The sequence below is a fragment of the Ruditapes philippinarum genome, unplaced genomic scaffold, assembly GCF_026571515.1.
Source record: "Ruditapes philippinarum isolate M1 unplaced genomic scaffold, ASM2657151v2 ctg6618_1_1_1_1, whole genome shotgun sequence".
Lineage (NCBI taxonomy): Eukaryota > Metazoa > Mollusca > Bivalvia > Venerida > Veneridae > Ruditapes > Ruditapes philippinarum.
Window position 1 is genome coordinate 18,181 of NW_026861810.1, and position 20,952 is coordinate 39,132.

The 20,952-nt window shown below is 31.6% G+C and overlaps 1 protein-coding gene across 1 annotated transcript in view; it reads left to right on the forward strand.

Annotated features, from left to right (window-relative positions):
* LOC132716900 (uncharacterized) overlaps positions 1–20,952 on the forward strand; it is a gene marked incomplete at its 5' end in the record, with an annotated part of 51,704 nt that overhangs the window by 18,081 nt on the left and 12,671 nt on the right. Inside the window, 6 exons of the mRNA XM_060700235.1 lie at positions 823–951; positions 3,277–3,436; positions 3,634–3,891; positions 8,084–8,280; positions 8,801–8,978; positions 16,535–16,744. Coding sequence (XP_060556218.1) covers positions 823–951; positions 3,277–3,436; positions 3,634–3,891; positions 8,084–8,280; positions 8,801–8,978; positions 16,535–16,744 — 1,132 coding nt within the window. The remainder of the gene's footprint in view (positions 1–822; positions 952–3,276; positions 3,437–3,633; positions 3,892–8,083; positions 8,281–8,800; positions 8,979–16,534; positions 16,745–20,952) is intronic.

Genomic DNA, 20,952 nt, shown 5'->3' on the forward strand with positions numbered 1-20,952 from the left:
GGATAAATTAATGTTTTCAATAATGAAATTCTCTGTGTTAGGTGACTTAAAATAAAGATATTTTCTTAAATTTTGTTGTCTGTATGAAACATGTATTTCAGAATCTATAAACTGACCGACAATTTGCTCATAATATAGCAATGCAAAAATATGTAGGTAGAATTCAACATCACCTCTTTTTAAGTTTCAAATACAAATTCATATACCATGTAGACGAATCTTTCGTTTCTTGACAATAATGTACAAACAATTCGAGCCAACTGGCGGATAATGATATGAATATGATTCCAACTTTCGTCACACGATTGTATAACTAAACAATATATTTCACAGTTAATAATTTCACAGGAATATTAACTATTTCAATGACATTCTTGCACTATTTTTTGTTAGTTGATAATACATGTAGCATATATGATTAAGGTAACGTTTCTTTTAAGTGCATTGCTCATAATTAGCACATTTTCGGTACGTGTTTTGAATATTGATTGTAAAATTTGAATAATTTCATGAATTACTTCTGGAAAATAAAATGTCGTTCTTAAGTGATTTCTCATAAATAAATGTTATGAATAATAATATTTTGTTGTAGAAATGTCAATTATCTGCTACAAATTTCCCCTCGGATCATGTATCTTACACTGACAAACAACATCCATATATAAGTATCTTGTTTTTCTCACATGCGATGCAAAATATTTTAAACATAATTATTTTATGGTATTAGATATCTTATATCATTGACCAAATTCCTTTTAAATTGAGATACATCAGCAATATTCAACACACTAATTCCAGTAAATATTATCTTAATTCATCTAGGTGGATCTTATTTCATTAACAAAAATAGAAGGAGTTGGTGTATCCTTATCCAAAGATTTTGATGGATGGAGCACTTTCAGTTTATATTTTGGCGCGGATAAGGATCGCCTCAAGGAATACAAGGACAGGGTAATCTCATATTCTTTCTAATATTCAATGTGACATGCATGTATGAATAATTTATAAAACATACTTGTACATACAATGATTTTTTTAATGAATACGTTTGCAAGGATCGTTATTTCTTGCTGCGTCCCAATTTCATAACGGGAAATTTAATTTGTGCATTGAATCGAATATGGTGAATTCAGATATTTTCTTACAAGTTATGGATGGATTTAAAGAAATAATATGCATACAAATAAAGATTCAGAAGTGTGTATTGAAGAAGAGTTGAGTTGGATAATAATTATCTACTTTTTAGTCTTAAATGAGTGAAAGTAGGTAGTGCCACAAATTAAATTGTTAAAATCCCCAACTCAAGATAAGATGGTAAACTTAATTTTGCACAAATGATAAGAACTGTTTCTGAAGCTATGACAATGTCCCAATTGATAGATAATATAGATTAAGTTAAATGATGCTTTTTGTGACTATTGACACATTGTCAATTAGATATCTAATACCTAAATTAAAAGTAGTATAAAGATATTTTTGTGTTATGCTGCACTTACCGTTTCTCACTAGCATAATTATAAAAAGACTTATTTTACCCAAAATTTTGCTTTCATTGTTAAACAGCATTTGTTTTTTGGGTTTTTCTTTCGGTGTCCTGTTATAATGTTTTGTTTCTGTTACAATTTGTCAGTTAGTATGTAAGTATTGTAAGAGTGTTCAAGTGTATTGTATGCCAATCAAAACACCGCTTTGCTTTTATTTGTGTTACTTTTATAACAAATAAGTTCACATTCACTTGACTGAGGTGATAATCACCTGACATGCTTTAAAAGCATTAATTAAGTTTATAAAAGTAATGTTGGCTTTTTCTAAAAAATAAACATTTACTTGTATCTGAGTCAAAATGTGTCGTTATGCACACAAAACAGACCACTAGTACCACAAAAAATCGACGAAGGGGAATGTTAGCAATAAAAACATGAAATAGAGATTATTTAGTTTTTTTACAATGTAACGTTACCATAAGGTTTCTCTATATGGTCATTATTCAAGTTGTTTGACAATCATGATTGTATCATTTTATTTTATTTTCAGTTAAGGGTATTTACCATCTTGTCAACTGTTTGTTTTTTAACATCAATAAAATAACAATAGCAATACTCTGTGATGAATTTGAGGAATACAATTACTGTCACTTGTGTCTCTCACCTCATTTTCTATTATAATAGGAGTATAGGGATATTTTGTCGCGTCTTGTCTATACATTTTATCCCAAATTTCTGTCTATCGTTCTGTCAGTAAGTGTATATCTATGTATTAAGTGATGGGTTGTTGACTCTAATGAATGTGCATTCAACACGACATATTGAAATCTTATCAAGTAATGACCTCACAGTGGACAATTTCCTCTTACATGAAAAAATGTACTAAATATAGGTCTCATAAACTGCCAAAAGAACGCGTGAGTAGTTCCCGGTTATTCCGATACCATCCGACATAAGTCGATGCTAAACGATTTATTAAAGTCCGTATTTTCACATTTAATTGATTAGTAATAGAAACAGCACCGAAACACGAGGCTATCTGATTTGTACGAGGGGGCGTAGCCGAGTGTTTTGGTGTTTTTTCTCTTTTGTATCATAGTCAAACATAAAAACACGTTCCCTGTTGTCACAATTTTAAACCCCGGGAAAAAGTAACCAATGATCGAGCATCTGAATATGATAGTTCTGCCGCTTTCCCTTTCTCTGCCGTCACAATATGTAAACCCCAGCAAAAATGAACCAATCAACTGGCATTATCGGGAGTGCGGGTAACTGATACCTGCACTCCAGTTACCGCACTGTGCATGTATATGTATACGATTTAACTCTGACACTTTTTCAACAGAAAGGTCCCCAAACTATGATACAATCAACATTTAGTGATCACTCCCGTATGAACAAATCAATCTATGGATGCAAATTATTTGATCGTGCTTGTCTTAAACTTAAACTTAATCGGCAAAATAACAGGTTATATGCGTTGGATTTATTGAGAATGGATCAAAACAGGGAAGTGTGAAATTACCTCTAAAATTATGAAAGAGTATCATATACCATGCACTTTGGGTTAGAGGTGAACTTGACATACATTTGACAAACAATTCACATATCATTTACAATAAGCTAGATAATCTATAAATATCATGAGATAATACATCAATAAGATTTTTTGCTTTATTATAAACAATTTCTCCAAAGTAGATAATATCTGCTCTATTTTTGCTTATAAGAATGAAATGAATATGTGGAAGTATCTGTAATTCATAAAGTATCTGTAATTCATTATTTTCAGGAATTTCGAATTTTCCCCCGAAGTTTAAATACAACAGAACAGACATTTACTTTTCCTAGTCCAATTAAAGCCAGATACGTAAAATTCAATGAAATACTTGCAAATCCAACACATAAACAACGATGCTTAAGTTTTATGTTTTACGGTTGTAAATTGACAAGTAAGTATAAAGTTTAATGGATCATTTTCTTTTGACTAATAATGTCTCCAAAGATTTGGAATTAAGCTAAAATTTAATTATAAAGATGGCCACTTTTTCAATTTTCTTGTTGTTATTTACAACGTTACTTTTTCATTTAGTTTTGGTATCTTTATGATAGATGTATATTACTGAGAACTGCTCTGTTTTGTAAACAGGTATCATTGACCAAACCAGCAGCAGTTCATCTGAAATGCTCCCTCTTGATCAAGAATTGCGATCCGGAAACTCATCTTTCATTAGCAATACAGGTGTTGAGGGATGTAAACATCTTTGTAAATCTAAAAAAGGTTGTAGTGTTGCCAGTATCAATGAAAAGGGACTTTGTTATCACTATATGGGTAGTAAACTTGGAATATGGAAAAGTCATAAAATTACAAAAGGCAGTCAGTGGTTTGTCAAGCTACAAAACAATGGTATGTCATTATTTCGTCATGAAATAATTTATCATTTTTTTAACTGTGCAATATAAGTTTTTGATATGTCTGTGGCAGTATCACTTCTCATGTGCGTGTATTGGATTTTCGTATGATGATTAATGAATTTATTTTTAATCACTTTCAGTTATTTTTCGAACGAAAGCCTCAAACAAAAATGTTTGTAAAAGAGATTATAAATATTATTTTTCTTTAAGCATGTAGTATACAAATTGACTATGATAAATTGAATAAAAAAAAGAAAAAGAAATAAAAATGACTTGGTCAGAAAGGTTAGTTTGATTATTTCTAGGTGAAGTTCGATTGTTAGTCACCTGGGTTCAAAAATTAAGTCATGAAAGAAAAAAACCTTGTCAACACTTTACAGTTTACTGTTTGATCCAAATATCCTAGAAATAGATCAGAAATGTTGTTTTGATGTTTTCAAGGTCAAATTATATGGTTTACCTAGTGAAAAACTAGGTCATACAACCTCTATATGGAGAAAGTTTAACTCTTTAGAGGCAAAGAGGGGTGTTCAAATATGGATGCAACTAGGACAATATGTCGCTTTAGACCATGTTTGCACGAACAATGTATATGTATTGCATTGATGGTTGTGTAAGCTCTCAATTGATACAATACATGTGTACATCAGTTCAGTCTAGCTTTAACAATTGCATGATTTATATTAGATGAATATTATATATTATATTATATATTAAATGAAATATGTCGTGTTCATAACAACTTTCTTTTTCTTCTGAAACACTGTGATGTTAGAAATGTAAAAGTTGTCTGGATTCAGTAAAATATGCACCCTATGCACACAGGCCTATTACTGCTAATTCGCCGAAACCAGTTGAGATAGTAAAGGATTTGATTGCTTCTTATGTAAAATTTACTAATAAGACTTTGTATATATCTTAATGCGTTGGTTTCTAAGCCGCTTATACAATTCTCCGGTGTGATTTAGAATAAGAAGGAAATGTGTCAGATGGTTACTCCATCTCCTTACAAAAGACCAAAAACTTGCTCGGGTAAGAATCTACAAACAATTGTTGAAACACTTCCCTAATACAACAACCGATCTTTGGCAATTATCATCACTGGCGATGAGACATGGGCTCACGTTTATGAGCCAAGAAAACGATACGTAACAAAATATGAGTAACCTAAAGAAGTCGAAGACCCTTTGAAGCAAAACACACCATGAACGTTCAAATGTCATGTGTGTAATTTTCTTTACCAATCAAGGTTTTGCTTTTCTATTTGCCGTACCAAATGGTAAATCTGTAAATGCCAAGTTTTACTAAGGCAAGGCAAGGTCCTTCATAAAATTAAAAAAAAAAAAAACGTCACCAGCGACTGGTCTCCGTGTTGCCAAGTTGTTGCATGACAATGCTTCGTCAAACAAAGCGGCCATTGTGCGGAAAAATCTAAAACAGGAAAGATTGTCGGTATTCCTCACCCTCCTTATTCGCAATTAATTGCCCATTGTATCTCGTTTCTATTTCCGAGGCTCACAAAACATCTTGTTAGAAGAAAATAGCAAAAGGGAATTAATCTCGGTTAGGCTATATTTCAGTGTCTGAAATTTTGGCACATTTTGTTAAGCACTACTGAAAATGGACTCAGCTGTATTCATATTTGAATAACCCTCATACTGTTTTTTATCCAAATATCCCAGACATTTGTTAGAAATGTTGTTTTTCTTCTAGGTCAAGTATGAATTTGGGTATTTTATGGGAAGTACAAGGTTGTTCAAAAGGTGACATGACTAAGGGTCTTGCATCTTCATATTCCATTTAATTAGAATAGATGCATGTGTACCGCAATCATAAAATTGTTTCTACAATTTGAGCATCTGTTTATCAAATCGTTGTCCTAAACGCCTGTTCCCTGTGATAGTAACATGCACACGATTCAGCAAATAAAAATAAAACGTATTGAAGCTAATTTGTACTTCTAATTTATTCATGTTTTATTATCTGTTGTTTTTTATCCAATATATTCCACCAACTTGTTTCATCATCTTTAAGTGAAATTATATTCAAATTTGACGTCAATCAGACATTAAAGATATGAAATGGCTAACTTATCAAGTTTTTGTCAGCAGTTGTCATCATAACGTTTTATGTAGAAATACGACGCTCGTGAAAAAGTGAAAGTTTGTGTAATTGTATTCCAAATATTATTTACCCTTGCAGGAATTACCTCACTGGTTCCAAGCATTGAATATTAAGATAGTATTTAAGTTCAACGTGGGCTGTATAATAAGTTCATAGGCACTGGCTATAATTCCCTTATTTTTAATAGGATCTTTCTAATAATGCATCGTTATGAAGCTGCATACTTAAAAAAAACAAATATGTATGGTAAAGGTATTTACAAAAATAACAATGATCAGTTAACATGTATATCTAACCGAAAACATTTCTTTTTTCTTGATTGTTCCAATTTTGAACCATAAAACGTTCTTTCTGCAATAATATTTGAAAACTCCAAGAAGTAGCGTCATTCGGAACACTCCGTTTTAAACATAATATTTTGTTAACGTTAACGTAAAATAACAGGATAGTGTTATGGCTTTGACATAAGTACTTTGACGTTCTTTTCGAATAATTTGAACGCTGTATGCTGTGAATTTAAGTTGTTGTTACAGAAACAGTAAGTAGAAGTATAGTCATGGTATCAGACACTTATTTGAAAATACGCCCAAACATTAAACTTTGTACAAAACTTGACTAAGTTTAGGTCTCACACGTGTCATTTTACACTAGGTAAACGCGCCTGCTCAATGAGCCCATTCAGCAATGTTTGAGATCAGTGTTCTTGAATTTGAATCTCTAGTTCACTCTCTTTATGATCAAGCCTCGAGTGTTTCCATTTCTAAAGCGTCAACAAAAAGGACAACGATTTAGATTTAAATGTGTTCCAGCTCATTGTTGCTATATTTTCTAAGTAAACCTTCTAGAAGTGAATCTCCAAGCAGAAAATGCATGTCCTTTTGGCTTCATCGAAATGTATTCGCAGCTTAAATGATATGACATTAGCTTGGCCTGTTATATAACGTCGTGTTACGGGGTACGTTGATGCACTGTATTTAAACTACATTAATACGGAACATGTCTGATTGATTTTTATTTTCTTTTTGTACTTAGTCATAAAAAGAACTTCATTTGTTTGAACATAAATTAATTTGAGACGGTACTACGTCGTAACTAATTCCCATTTAACCAGTCTGCTAACTTATCTTACAGCCTTCGTATGTTTAGATAACCCAACAAAAGCATTGCGGATTGGATTCCCCTGTAGGCACCCTCCTTCAGAGTTTTTGTCATTCATCTTTTTTCTTTCTTTTGGTATTAAATTCTCTATTCTGATTGCTTAGGACAGGCAATATACGGATATAAATGGCCTAATCAATTAAATAGTATATATGTAATCGAATGCGACAATAGTATAGCTATGCTTTTCTGATATATTTAATCGCAATCGATGATTTTGTGAAGTTGCATTTCTACTCGGCTCAAACCATACAAAAGATGAGAGGATTTTTTCTTTGATTCTTTGAAAATTTGTTTACTCAATAAGGGTGCGTTAACTGGAGATTTTAAGGGAAATAATGCTTTTACTTGAAATTGCGCACTACAAGTTTACTTAAGAATAGAAAAATAAAATTGAAATAAATTTTAGTAATTCATGGAAGAGTTTGAATAAAACAAATTTTTGAATTTCCATTGCTACTTTTTTCAACGGTTCATTTACGTTTCCATATCAATACTACAACTACGTAACTCAAGGCATATAAAGGTTGTATAAGGATTTCGAATGTTGCATATCATCACGATAGGAGAATTATTATAAGCTAGAAATAATTAAAACAAAATATATAAAAACTCCCAGAATGGTCGTACGCAAGGTCTTACAACCCTCGAGTACGACAAATAACCTCGTGATTTAGTGCTCAAAACCTCTCGCTTATAATTCGCTCTATATTGCATTCAATTCAAGTAAAAAGATTTAAAATATTTTAAGTGAATTGATGGCATCATTTTAACGTGTGTGCTTCATGCAATTTTGCAGTTCAATGCGGTTCTGATTGTGGAAATCCTACCAGGATTTTGAATTTGTTTTTGTTCTTTTTTATCATTTTACCAAATGTATTATCTTCTTGTTATCAACACAGTATTTACGGTATCCTTTCCGAGGGCTTACCAAAAAGAGTCGTTTTTTCGAAGCGTACAGTACATAGATAGAGCCTCTATAGTAACATCTCTCAGTTACCCTCTAACGGCAATGTTAGACTATGACATACTATGGATTGTTAATTTTGTACCAGGACGGTTTGCCAAATTTGTTTTCACAAATGTTTCACTATCTGAGGTATGCATTCGATTTTTTTATCACTGAAACCTTAAGTTCTATAATCGTTCCAATGTAAGTTAGTAAATTCATCTTTTTATAATTTGTAAGATTTACGTTTTTGAATTAATGGTTGCCTGACACATATCTTGTAATGGGGATTCTTAAATAATTTTGAGCTTGTATCACTTTGAAGTCAATTTTGTTCTATAAGTTAACATAGAAATACAACTAATTTGTTATAAATTTAATATGGGGAAATGTTTCAATTACAATTGTTGTAACGTAAATGACTTCACGTTAACAAGGTGTTGTTCTTACAAAATTATGCTGTTTTGTAGCCAAATGTCTTTTTTTTAGTTTTAAAGTTTCTCAAGTCCTACTATAAATGAAAATTTGATCATGATTTGTTAGTTCACTTTAGATTATTTTTTACTTTATGCCTTGATGTTTGTATATGTACTTAATGATAATTAACTGGTATTTTAGTTAAGTTATTTTGTTTATGAATTGCTACGTTATATATTTTATTTTTACGCAGTGTGAACTCATTGTTAAAACATCGAAAGATAGTTATAAAGGATTTAGCATTGACGCGCAGTACAACGATAGGGTATTTGTATTAGAAACAGATAAAAACTTGTTGTTCTTATCAGCAATGCCAAAAACAACGATGTCGACACCAAAGATAAAATTCCGGGCAATTGTAACTGCTGAGGGTAAATTGAATGTTACTAATTTTCTTTTTAAAAACAACTTGCACTATTATATATACGATTTGTACCCTAATTAAAAACATGGTCTATTGAGTGCTACCCTACAAGTTGATATTTGTTTTAATACTTTAGTTTAATTTAAGTTAATTTCTTTTAGTCATTAATATTTTTTTCTTTTCTGTTTGCGCTTTTATGAATTAATTTAAATTAGTTTTACGCTTTTGTATCAGCTTATCTAATCCTTAAATGCTGTCCGTTCAGTTTCGAAATATAATTCTGGTACTTTGGAACGGAAAGGACAGTAATCTCGTTCTTCATTATTCTTTTTTTAGCTCACCTGAGCTTGCTCAGGGTGAGCTTTTAGGATCGGTGAATGTCCGTCGTCCGTCGTCCGTCGTACGTCCACAATTGCTTGTGAACACTCTAGCGGTCGCATTTTTGCCTCAATCATCATCAAACTTGATCAGGATGCTTATCTAGTTAAAAGCTCGGATGAGTTCGAACATGGCTTATCTCGGATGAAAAACTAGGTCACAATAGCTAAAAATAGAAAAACCTTGTGAACACTCTAGAAGTCACATTTTTGACCCAATCATCATCAAACTTGGTCAGGATGTTTGTCTAGGTGATAGCTCGGACGAGTTCGAACATGGGTCATTTCGGATGAAAAAGTAGGTCACAGGAGCTAAAAATAGAAAAACCTTGTGAACACTCTAGTGGTCACATTTTTGAACCAATCTTCATCAAACTTGGTCAGATTGCTTGTCTAGTCAATTGCTTGGATGAGTTCGAACATGGGTCATCTCTGATGAAAAACTAGGTCACAGGAGCTAAAAATAGAAAAACCTTGTGAAACTCTAGTGGTCACATTTTTGACCCAATCATCATCAAACTTTGTCAGGATGCTTGTTTAGATAATAGCTCGGATGAGTTCGAATATGGGTCATCTCGGATGAAAAACTAGGTCACTGAAGCTATAAATAGAAAAACCTTGTTAACACTCTAGCGGTCACATTTTTGCATCAATAATCATCAAACTTAGTCAGGATGCTTATCTAGTTGATAGTTTGGATGAGTTTGAACATGGGTCATCTCGGATGAAAAAGTAGGTCACCCGAGCTAAAAATAGAAAAACCTTGTAAACACTCTAGCGGTCACATTTTTGCATCAATCATCATCAAACTTGGTCAAGATGCTTGTCTAGGTGATAGCTCGGATGAGTTTGAACATGGGTCATCTTGGATGAAAAAGTAGGTCACCGGAGCTAGAAATAGAAAAACCTTGTTAACACTCTAGTGGTCACATTTTTGCATCAGTCATCATCAAATTTTGTCAAGATGTTTGTCTAGGTGACAGCTTGGATGAGTTTGAACATGGGTCATCTCGGATGAAAAAGTAGGTCACAGGAGCTAAAAACAGAAAAACCTTGTTAACACTCTAGCGGTCACATTTTTGCATCAATCATCATCAAACTTGATCAAGATGCTTGTCTAGGTGATATCTCGAATGAGTTCGAACATGGGTCATCTCGGATGAAAAAGTAGGTCACCAGAGCTAAAAATAGTAAAACCTTGTTAACACTCTAGTGGTCACAATTTTGACTCAATTGCCATTAAACTTGGTCAGGAAACTTGTCTAGGTCATTGCTGGGAATAAATCGAACATGGGACATCTCGGATGAAAAACTAGGTCACAGGAGCTAAAAATAGAAAAATCTTGTTAACACTCTAGTGGCTACTGTTGTGATCCAAATATTCTGTTAATTGGTCTGAAAGTTTGTTTTGATGATTTCTAAGTCAGGATCGAACATTGCGTCATTACATAGTGTTGAAGTTTTCTTTCATATAATATTTATCATTAAGGATTATCATATTTAGCCAAACTATGCGAAGGATATTGGGCGTTGGCGTAACACTTTAGATTTATAGTGGACAATTTTATTTTTCAATTCTTAAATGACCAGCCATAATACATAATAGTTTGTATATTTTCAAAGTGTCACCTAAGGATCATTACGGTGAAATTTGATTAAAATGTTAAACACAGCTAAAACTGGGATGTAGTTTTAAGACATAGTAAATCACAACGTATGAATGACAATGCACATCTTACTTTCACAAAAACTTAACTTTAGTCACTTTTTGCTTAGGTGATCTAAAAGTGAAAGTAACTTTCCTTAGATTATTACAGGTTTAAATACAGTTAATAATACATGTATTTCATACATACATGTTTGGCACAAATAATTGTTCCAATTACGGACATGCACGACTTTTTCCCCATTTTGCCTAGTGCATTGGTTCATCACTATGAATAGTTTGAATAGTTTGTTCATAGATGCTTTACAACTGAGATAGCCACACTATAATGAAATATACATACTATAACGCTACAATGAACTGTCATTGAGGCAAATGAAAATATGATAAAGTGACCGGGTTTTGTTTTCTTAATTTTATTTGACTTGAAAACAATTTAGCAAAGAATTTGTTTGATGACACAAAGTGTGTTGTTTATGTGTCTAAAGAGTTTGTACCATAGTTTGACATAAATAATTATACATTTTCAAGGAGATAAATAACTGTAAGATATTCTTTTGCAACTCAAATGTTCTTATATGAATCAATCATACGTGACCAAAGTTCAACAAAACATTTAAATCTCATTGCTGCTTAAAGAAATGTGAATTGAACGAGTGGTGAAGATTAATCTAAACTACAATGTATAAGATTAGATAAGATAAGATAAGATAAAATAGGATAACATAAGTAAATTTTATTACAGTGACATTGTGTTATGTTCATACATAATGAGGATATATATTTATTTTTACAACATCCAGCAACGTTGGACCTACAAGTCACTAAATGATTTAACATTTCTTAAAATAAACAATTTTAAAATCATTTACATATTTATTAATCATATACATTCATGAAGTTATATAGATTTAAATGTTCTAGGACATACTAACAGCATCTGCGTATGTGAAATAGGAATTATACGAGCTAACACTTTTATCTAATAACTTTAGGAATTAAATCACATATATGTATATTTATAAAAATAAAAAATAAACAACAGATATGTGAAGAATTACACACATGACCATGGCTGTGCTATTTGAATATTTGCCGACAAAATCCAATGACGCTTAGATTCTATTCGCCTTTATAAACTTTTGTTAAAGGCAAGATTTAAACTAGCGCAGATCCTTTCTTTTTACATTGAATGACTATCGATCAAGTCACGACAACTAAGCGGTCAATATATTACTTAACTAAATCTGCAAATGAATGTGAGTTAAAAGCATCTCATGCAAGTTACGAAATGCGTTTCAAATACTTATTTAATTTATCAAGAACAGGTTACTAAAAAGGCGTGCCAAACAAACTTATTAAATTGCAATTTTTCAGTTTGTTTCATTTTCAATAATTTTACAAACTTTAAGACAATTTGTTTCCGACGACCATTTTGCATTGTTTTAATGAGTAGACAGACTGTATTTTTCGTAAAATAATTTGGCATAACTGGAACTAAATTTCTATCATTTCATAGCATATACAAAGTAAAATAACATCATGTCATTAAGAATGAAATAAAAAGTTTGTACCCCGACAGGGAATAAAGAAACAAATATTGATTTAATTTCAAAACAAACGAGGCGTTGCTAGCTACAGCTTTTTATCATCTGCTTTAAAGCAGCATGCCTCCAGATTCATGTTAATTTTCATAAAAAAATAAAAAATGTATTTAAAAGAAAAATATTGTGAGGTGAACAAACAAAGTAATTTACATATTGCAATCGACACTTACAATCAAAGAAAACTACCAAAAAGTGGTCAGCATATGCAAAAACATCCCGTACCGCTTTAGTAACGTAGTAGAAATATGGTGATAAAATACCTCAAAATCTTAAACCGCATGTAACCTGTGAAATTTAATGTGGATTTAAATGATTTTACCTTTCTTAAAATATTATTACATTTTTCTCAATATTGATTTTCTTGAAGTATTGTGGCTCATCTGGAGGCGTGCAGCTTTAAAATTTGACACAAAGAGCACAAGGCAAGCAAGATAGACCTAAAAGAATCATAGCTGTGTCAATTACACTTTTCTTTCATAATGCAAAGTTAAAGAAAAGTTGCTGCTCTAGTTTTAATTTTCATTCATTGTCGTAATAAATCTTGCTGTACTGTATGCCTTGTGAAATTTTGAATTTTTATACAGCGGATGTCTGCCTTTGAAACAGTATCTTATTTTACATGTCTGTGCTAGAATTATTGATTTCGATAATCTACAAAAAAAGTCTTAAATCTACCACAACTAGGCCTAATAAAACTGAACCTGCAACATTTTCAATTTTCCCGTTTGGAGTTCTTTGTCTAGGAACTTTCTTCTATTTTAGGTGATCTTGATATGTTGTCTTTATTTACTCACTCCTTTGCTGAGGAAAACTAAAAAGAGGTTATAAGTCACCTATTAGGATTCTGACTACTTGTACAAATATCAGAAGACTGACATAGTAATGATCTCATTTGCCAATACCGAGCATGGTCATTTAGTGGCTTAATTAAACAGTCTGCAAAATTGTAGACTTTGAAATTTCACATTTGAAATGATTTAAACAGTACGAATCGTATATATAAATAATTTCTTGATAGATCAAATTAATGTATTGAACCCAGTGAATTATTTCTTTACATTGCAATTCATTATGGTGGTTGATTTGTGCCAGGTCCTATTTTCGGTCCGCAGAGCGCAAGAGAAAAACACGCAAATATGAGTATGTGAACACTTTGTCGTAATATACCAACGATAACTTTGTCTATATTTCGTGCTTTCGCATTTTGCTTCCAGGTGGCGCCATATGAAATAACGAAATCACAAAAACGCAAAAAACGACAAACTGATCACTGTGTCATAATTTCGTGTTTTCGCCTTTTCAATTTAGTTCATATTAACATATAACGACGAAAATCAGAGCTTGCATTCACAACTGCGTAGAATCCTACCAAATAAAAACAAACGCCGCCATCTTGGAACTCAAGAAGAATTTTTTGTGTGTGTATTACTCTTTTTGTTGGAAATGACTGAACATCAGATATATATGTTTTAAGACGCTCCACAATTTTCGCTTTTTTCTGGTAGTTGTTCCTTGCACAACTGTTTTTGTAAAACAAAAGTTTTAAGCGAACTTGCAACTCGAAGTGGGTCAGAATTTTTATGAAGTTTTGTGGGTACGGCGCAGTTCAAATTACTAGTACTTGATCCATCGGTTTCACCTTCAAATCAATTATATACCTGTTTCAGAGATTACTTTAAACTTCGAAATATAATTTTTCATCATTTACTCAAATTTCATTATTTTTTATTTTCCAAGAAAATAATGATTTGAACGAAATGATACAGCGCAGTTGAAAAGAAAAATTGAATATGATACAACGCATTTGTAAATTCGGTGTTAGCTAAATATTGGTTCAGCTGTTAAATCATGCGCTTAATATGCTATTTACAACATTTCTTGTTTGCGAATTGTTGATCATTATGAATGCGCACATGTAATCTTGTATAATAATAATAATAATAATATAATATATAATCTTGTAATCTTTAAGCAATAGCAGTGTCCACAAAAATTGAAAATGTACTAACAACTGTATTAAGTCTTCCTTTTCGGTTCCTTTTTAAGCACCTATGATAAGCATCTACAAAGTCCAAAAAGTTTATCTAATGTTAAATATATCGAAACACTTGATCGCACACCTTTATGTTCAAATGTTGCCTTACCATGCTTGTAAGTTCCAAACATTATTTTGTCAAGTAGGTGTCAGTTTTGCAAAGGCACTTTACGCTTGGCAACGATAAACTTGATACGGGTATATGCGCGACATGCTGTTTCAATAGTATTGTAGAGTCTTTTCAAAGAGTTAGGTCAGATTATCGCATTGAGTCTTCCATAGACTTAAAACATGACATACATAAAATTTGAGCTATTATACTTTAGTACGATTTTTCTATGATAATGAATTACCTGACATATAAACAATATTCTTTTCTTCAGAAAATAATTTCAAAGGAGATAACCCTCTGTTAATATTGAAATTTCTTCTGCTCTTCACAGCACTGATACGTTTATATATTTTTTATTATTTTTTTTAAAATGTAAATATCAAATCAAAAAGTGATCTTAGAGAGCAAGGCAATATTTTATTTCAACAAAAAAAGTTATTCTTTTTCTTATAAATTCACATTTTTTTAATCTTAAAATTGTATACCAAAATTTTATAAAAAATGCTTATTTGTACAGCTGACATTATACAATAGTTCACAAATTGTGTTGAAAACAATTCTAACCCGAGGCTAAGTTTTATCTACGCTGAACTACTGTGAATTGTAAAACCACAAGGGACTTTTGATTCTTTTTTTGTGGAAAACCTAGCTAGCTTCAAAGCGTCGATGGGTCTCTGCAGGTGCAATATTTGAGGTCCTTGCCTCAAGTAGAGAATAAAGAGTGCAAAAATAAAACCACACATTACCTTGTAGAACTACAGTTTACTAAGAGTGTAGCTAGCCAAACCGAATTTTGCGATTCGAGTTCATAGAAATTTATATCTTTGCTAACAAATATAGGATGATATTTAAGATACAGGACAATAAAATAAAATTATATGAGATATTATGATGAATTGATTAAAAGGTTCATGTTTATCTGAAAAGTATCTTCTGCAATGTAAACTTTCAAAACAAGTATTATATTAGAAATGAAACATAGCACTAAGTATTCTTTATACTCAAAAGATACAAAACATTGCTTTAAACTGTGAATGATCTTTTTCATCAAGCACAAGTGATTATTCATTAAAATAGACTTATATATTGCCACAATTAACCCTGTTGAAAACACTGCCAAAACTCAACTGCTGATTATCATATTTTCTATTCAACTACGTCGTATCATATCGTACAAATCATTATTTCCTTGGAAAATACATATCTCTTTTTAATGAATGTGAGTAAATGATGCAAAATTATATTTTGAAATTTATAGTAAACTTGGAAACGAGTATATAATAGTTGGAAGGAAAAAACGATGGAAAAAAGCAATATGAACTGCGTCGTATCCACAAACTTCATAACATTTCTGGCCGGCGTCGAGTTGAAAGTTCGCAATAACTTTTGTTTTACAAAATTATTTGTGCAAGCAACATACACCGAATGAAGCGGAATAATGTGGAAAGTGTTAATACATATATCTGGATTTCAATCATTTCCAACAGAAAGAGGAATAAACCAAAACATTTTTTTTTGTTCTAAGCTTGCGCCGTTAGTTTACATTTGATAGGATTCCACGCAGTTCTGAATCCCAGACTTGAAAAACTTTACAGTTTAAGCTATCTAAATAGGTACAAAATGATCCGTTCAATTGTTTCCTCGTCGGAACCTATTAAACAGTATAAATATATTCATTTAATTAAAAATGTAATGGAAATATGACATTATTAAATTTCACCATACAAACTAAACAAAAACATAGCTTTTTATTTATTATGTTCCAGACACTCCAGCCTGCTTTTCACTAGATTTAAATGGACTCTCTAATATTAGACAAGAACTGTGCAATACACCAAGTATGTTTCTTACATCCCTTTCTTATTTGAATCACCTGTTAAAGTCGGAAGAGTTCGCAATTCAAGCCGGAAAACATCAAAACATTGAAATCACCTTCATCGATTTCTGCATTGCGTGTTTTAGATATATAGGCTTAGGTAAGTTAATTATAATATACAAATATATATTGTTGTTTTTTTTGTTTTTTTTTTTTTTTTTTTTTAATTTTGTGTAAATGAATATAGATGGATGCTTGTGTAAAGTAAATGCATATTGGTAACACAGTAACTTTTGATGTTCAATTTGTCTTTATTTTTAACTTAACGCAACAATATTTACATGTTTAAATATGTTTAAGTATTCTTTTCAGACTTTATAGTCCGTCCGTCGGTCCATCCATCCATCGATCCATCTATCCAATCCATCTATCCTATTCAATTTTCATAAAAGCAAAAACAGTATTTTTTTAAGTAATTTTGCACTTTAGGAAAAAAAATCTACATCCTTATTTCCATATTTCTATATATAAGTTTCATAAAGATGTTTTGAAAACTTTTTGAGTTAATACGGGATCCATACGGACGTACAAATAGACGTACGGAATACTTATAAATCTAATTATCAAATTTGACCAGGAATCTTTCCCTTTCCTTGGAACTGTGTCTGCTTTTCTATAGTACAACTAAGAATTAATTCACTATGAGCTACTCTTTTTTTTTTTCATTCCTATATTCTGAACATAGAATATATCTGAGAAAGTGTCTTCACCGAATACATTTCTGGATAGTTAAGCCCTCCGTCCGAGCCCCAACCTCCATGCTGATGTCAGAAAATATAGTATGTGCATGTGTTTTTTTTTTAGTTCTATTAAACAAGTATCTCAAAAAACACAAATATATGATTTTACACATGTTTCGTGTCGCTTACACAATCAAAACAAATATACGGGTGACTTTTCTAACTATGGGATAATCTTAAATGGTTATCTAGTACTTGAACAGGAATCTTAATGTCAATGTGACCTTTGAAAATGCATTTTCGCCAAAGTAAGAGGGCCTTTTCCGATAAGGGATATAATTTTATCAATATTATAGGCTACTGGTTGAATTGTTCTTTTACATTTAAGGTCATTGGGACATTGGCTTTTATGCATCGACGCCGCCTAAAACAAAAGTGGCTATTTACATAATAAAGTGATAACTGTATGAATATTGAGACTCTTGGTCGGAGGGGTTTTTGGGTATAAAGCATAAATGTTTTTTTTTACATTCAAGATGCTCACCTTAAGGCTTGCTTTTATATGTCATCGCTTATAAACAAAAAAGGGTATGTTTCTTAATAATGGTGATCATCTTATTCATAGCCTCTTTCCTAATTGTGAGGATTTTGTTACTATAGTAACCATAATAATTTTTAGAATTTGCTCATTTTATTTATACTATAGGAACACGTTGGTTCTAAAAGTGAGATTTTGGTGCACCATTAAGCGGTTCAACCCGCCGCCTATGTTCCTAAGATGTTTTACTTGTATATTGCTATCTATGACGGCACTTTTGTTTCCCTCTTTGTTTTTGGTAAGTTTAAGTCCCTTTTCCCTAGTTTTCTTTTATTCGATTCTGCCCCATCCAACCGTCTCCCCGGCCCTCTGTTCCCTTCAACTACGTAATTGTCATTTTGTTGACCTTTAAATCAAGTATTTTTATTTCGATTTCTATGATATCTTAAACTTTTAATTATAACACCCTGTCCGTGGGTTGCCATTGTATCCTGCTGCATTTCTGCCGGTGGTCCTTTGTTTCTATGTTGTGTTTCGGGATGAGTTCATTGAATGCCACTCGTCCTCGTTATCTTTGGCTTCATATTGTGACATCATTGAACTCGCCCAATAGAATTCAGTTATTGATTTAACAATGTATAGTCACTTCATATTATATAACAGTGTTGCTTTTTCTAATTAACCTGCTTTAAAACTGATTTAAAAGTATACTAGGAAGCAATTTAAGATGCTAAATATTGATGTAATCTTTTGTCTCTGTAACCGAGTTGTTTTATATAATTATATCTGCTTATGACAGATACAGGTGAACTTAATCAACATTGATTTATAATTATCAGCATATTCAATATTTTATAAATACCAATTGGCTGTCGGGTTGATAGAAGATATTGTCAACCCGAGAACTGGTAATATACCAGTTCAAAGGTTGGCAATATTCTCTATCATCCCGATAACCATGTGTAACTTATTTTGTTATATACTTACAAATGATATATTGAAAAATATTGATGAAATAAAATGCGTATTTTCATTTTCCGTATTTTCACTGTTAAATTGTTTTTTCACTGCAGTGAAACTCATTTTCCGTATTTTCACTGGTGTCTTGTCGGACTACTTTCTTTTAAATTATGCCAATACACAAAATTTAAGGGAAAGTCTTTCAAATTTTAATGTCAAAAAAAAAAAAGAAAAAGTGTATATAATACACAGAAAATTCAAGTTTTTTTTATAAATACAAGATTTATTTTCATTTTGTGGCATGAAAATTACCATATTTCACTCGTGGCTACCGCCACTCATGAAATATTTATTTTCATACCACTCGATGAAAATAAATCATGTATTTATAGACAAAATTGAATATCCTCTATATATTATACCGTACGATATTGTAACAAAGTCTAGTGGAACTTTAAAAAAATGCTAAACATGGAGTGATGCAAGAGTTATGTGCCAAAGGTGATATAAGAAATGTTCCCCGGGGTACATATCCTAGGAGGATGATATTGTAACAAACTCTAGTTAAGGTGACAACAGAAACTTTCCGTGGTACTACCATAAATGTCATTTAAACCAACATATTTAAGTAATAATTGCTATTTATTTAAATCTTGTTCTTTAAATGTCTTTGATCTTCATAAGAATTAACATATTTGAAAGCATGCCTTTGTAAATATTAAATTTTGAACAAAAATCCTATTATTTTGAATCGTCCTATCAAAGTCATTCTTTACTTTTTTGTCATCAAACATTTGCAAAATAAGCATAATTATGATATCTAGGGAAATGTGTCTCAGATTATTTCTGTCTTTTTTCAAAACAATATTACGTATCGTCAAACATATTACGTAATTAAAGATAAGTAAGTCACTGATTAAGCTAACAGAAATCCTATTCAAAGTAAGTCCGACTCGCATCAAACGAAGTGTCATAAATCGGCTGTTCTCTCTCACGCTAAATTATTGCATGACACGCAAATATCGCACCAAAGGGGGTCACAAGTTGCTCTTACATGCTCTAACAACTTTTTTATTACCCAGTCACATCTGACCAATTAAAATGTGTTTGATAAATATTATTTTAAAGCAGAAATTTCTTACAATCTTAACGTGATATACTGTCCCATCTTGTATCTGTCTCAGATGTCACGAGACTATTGGTAAAATTTGAGGCACTCTGTGGGAGAAAATGGAACGCATGTAACCAGCGCCCGCCAGCGGGATAATTTATTTGTTTCACTAACGAAGTTTATAATTATCATCATCATTACATGTATTATATTATATCAGTGTCCCGCTGCCTGTGTATTCGTGTATGGAATTACGATAGATATAAATTCATTTAATAATTAAACTTACGAATAACTGAGCTTAATTAAGAATGGGATATTATATTTTTTTGTCCGACCAATTCAAATAAATGCCTGACATATTTTAATACAAATAAAAGACATCACTCGATCAATATGATCTGACCTTGACTTTTATTATCATGAATATTCATCTATGAACGGCATAGATCTCAATTCAGTTTCTTCTGGGAAATACACTTAATAAATTTCATTCTTTGTCACACGTTTATTAGTACTGTGTTAGATTTACTGGCGAACATAATATTCAAAACATTCACTAAAAATATATTGCAATATCTGTCCGATATATTTTTCTATCGAATCATAGAGAAATATCATCCGCATATTATCTTAAAATATTTTAGAAATTTGTCATCACCAGTCATATCTATAAACGTTTACATAAAAATGTTGTTTGTTTCTTTTTATACTGTAAGAAAACTAGATTGAATGTAAAGCAAGCTATTGGATCCGTACAATTGTCCATAAACTCAATGTAATGTCTATCAGATTACTTGACAAACAAATTATTATTTCACACATTATTGATATAATAGGCAGCTACATTGTTTTAACCACCCCCATGGTCGTGCGATTTGCCGCTATTCTAAAGTGTTTATGTTACATCTTGGCCAACTATTTCTTAATTTATTAAAAGGCTAAATAAAAGGAAGACGATTAATGTCGAGATATTCATAAAAGATGTACAGTATTTGTACTATACATGTATTACGAGT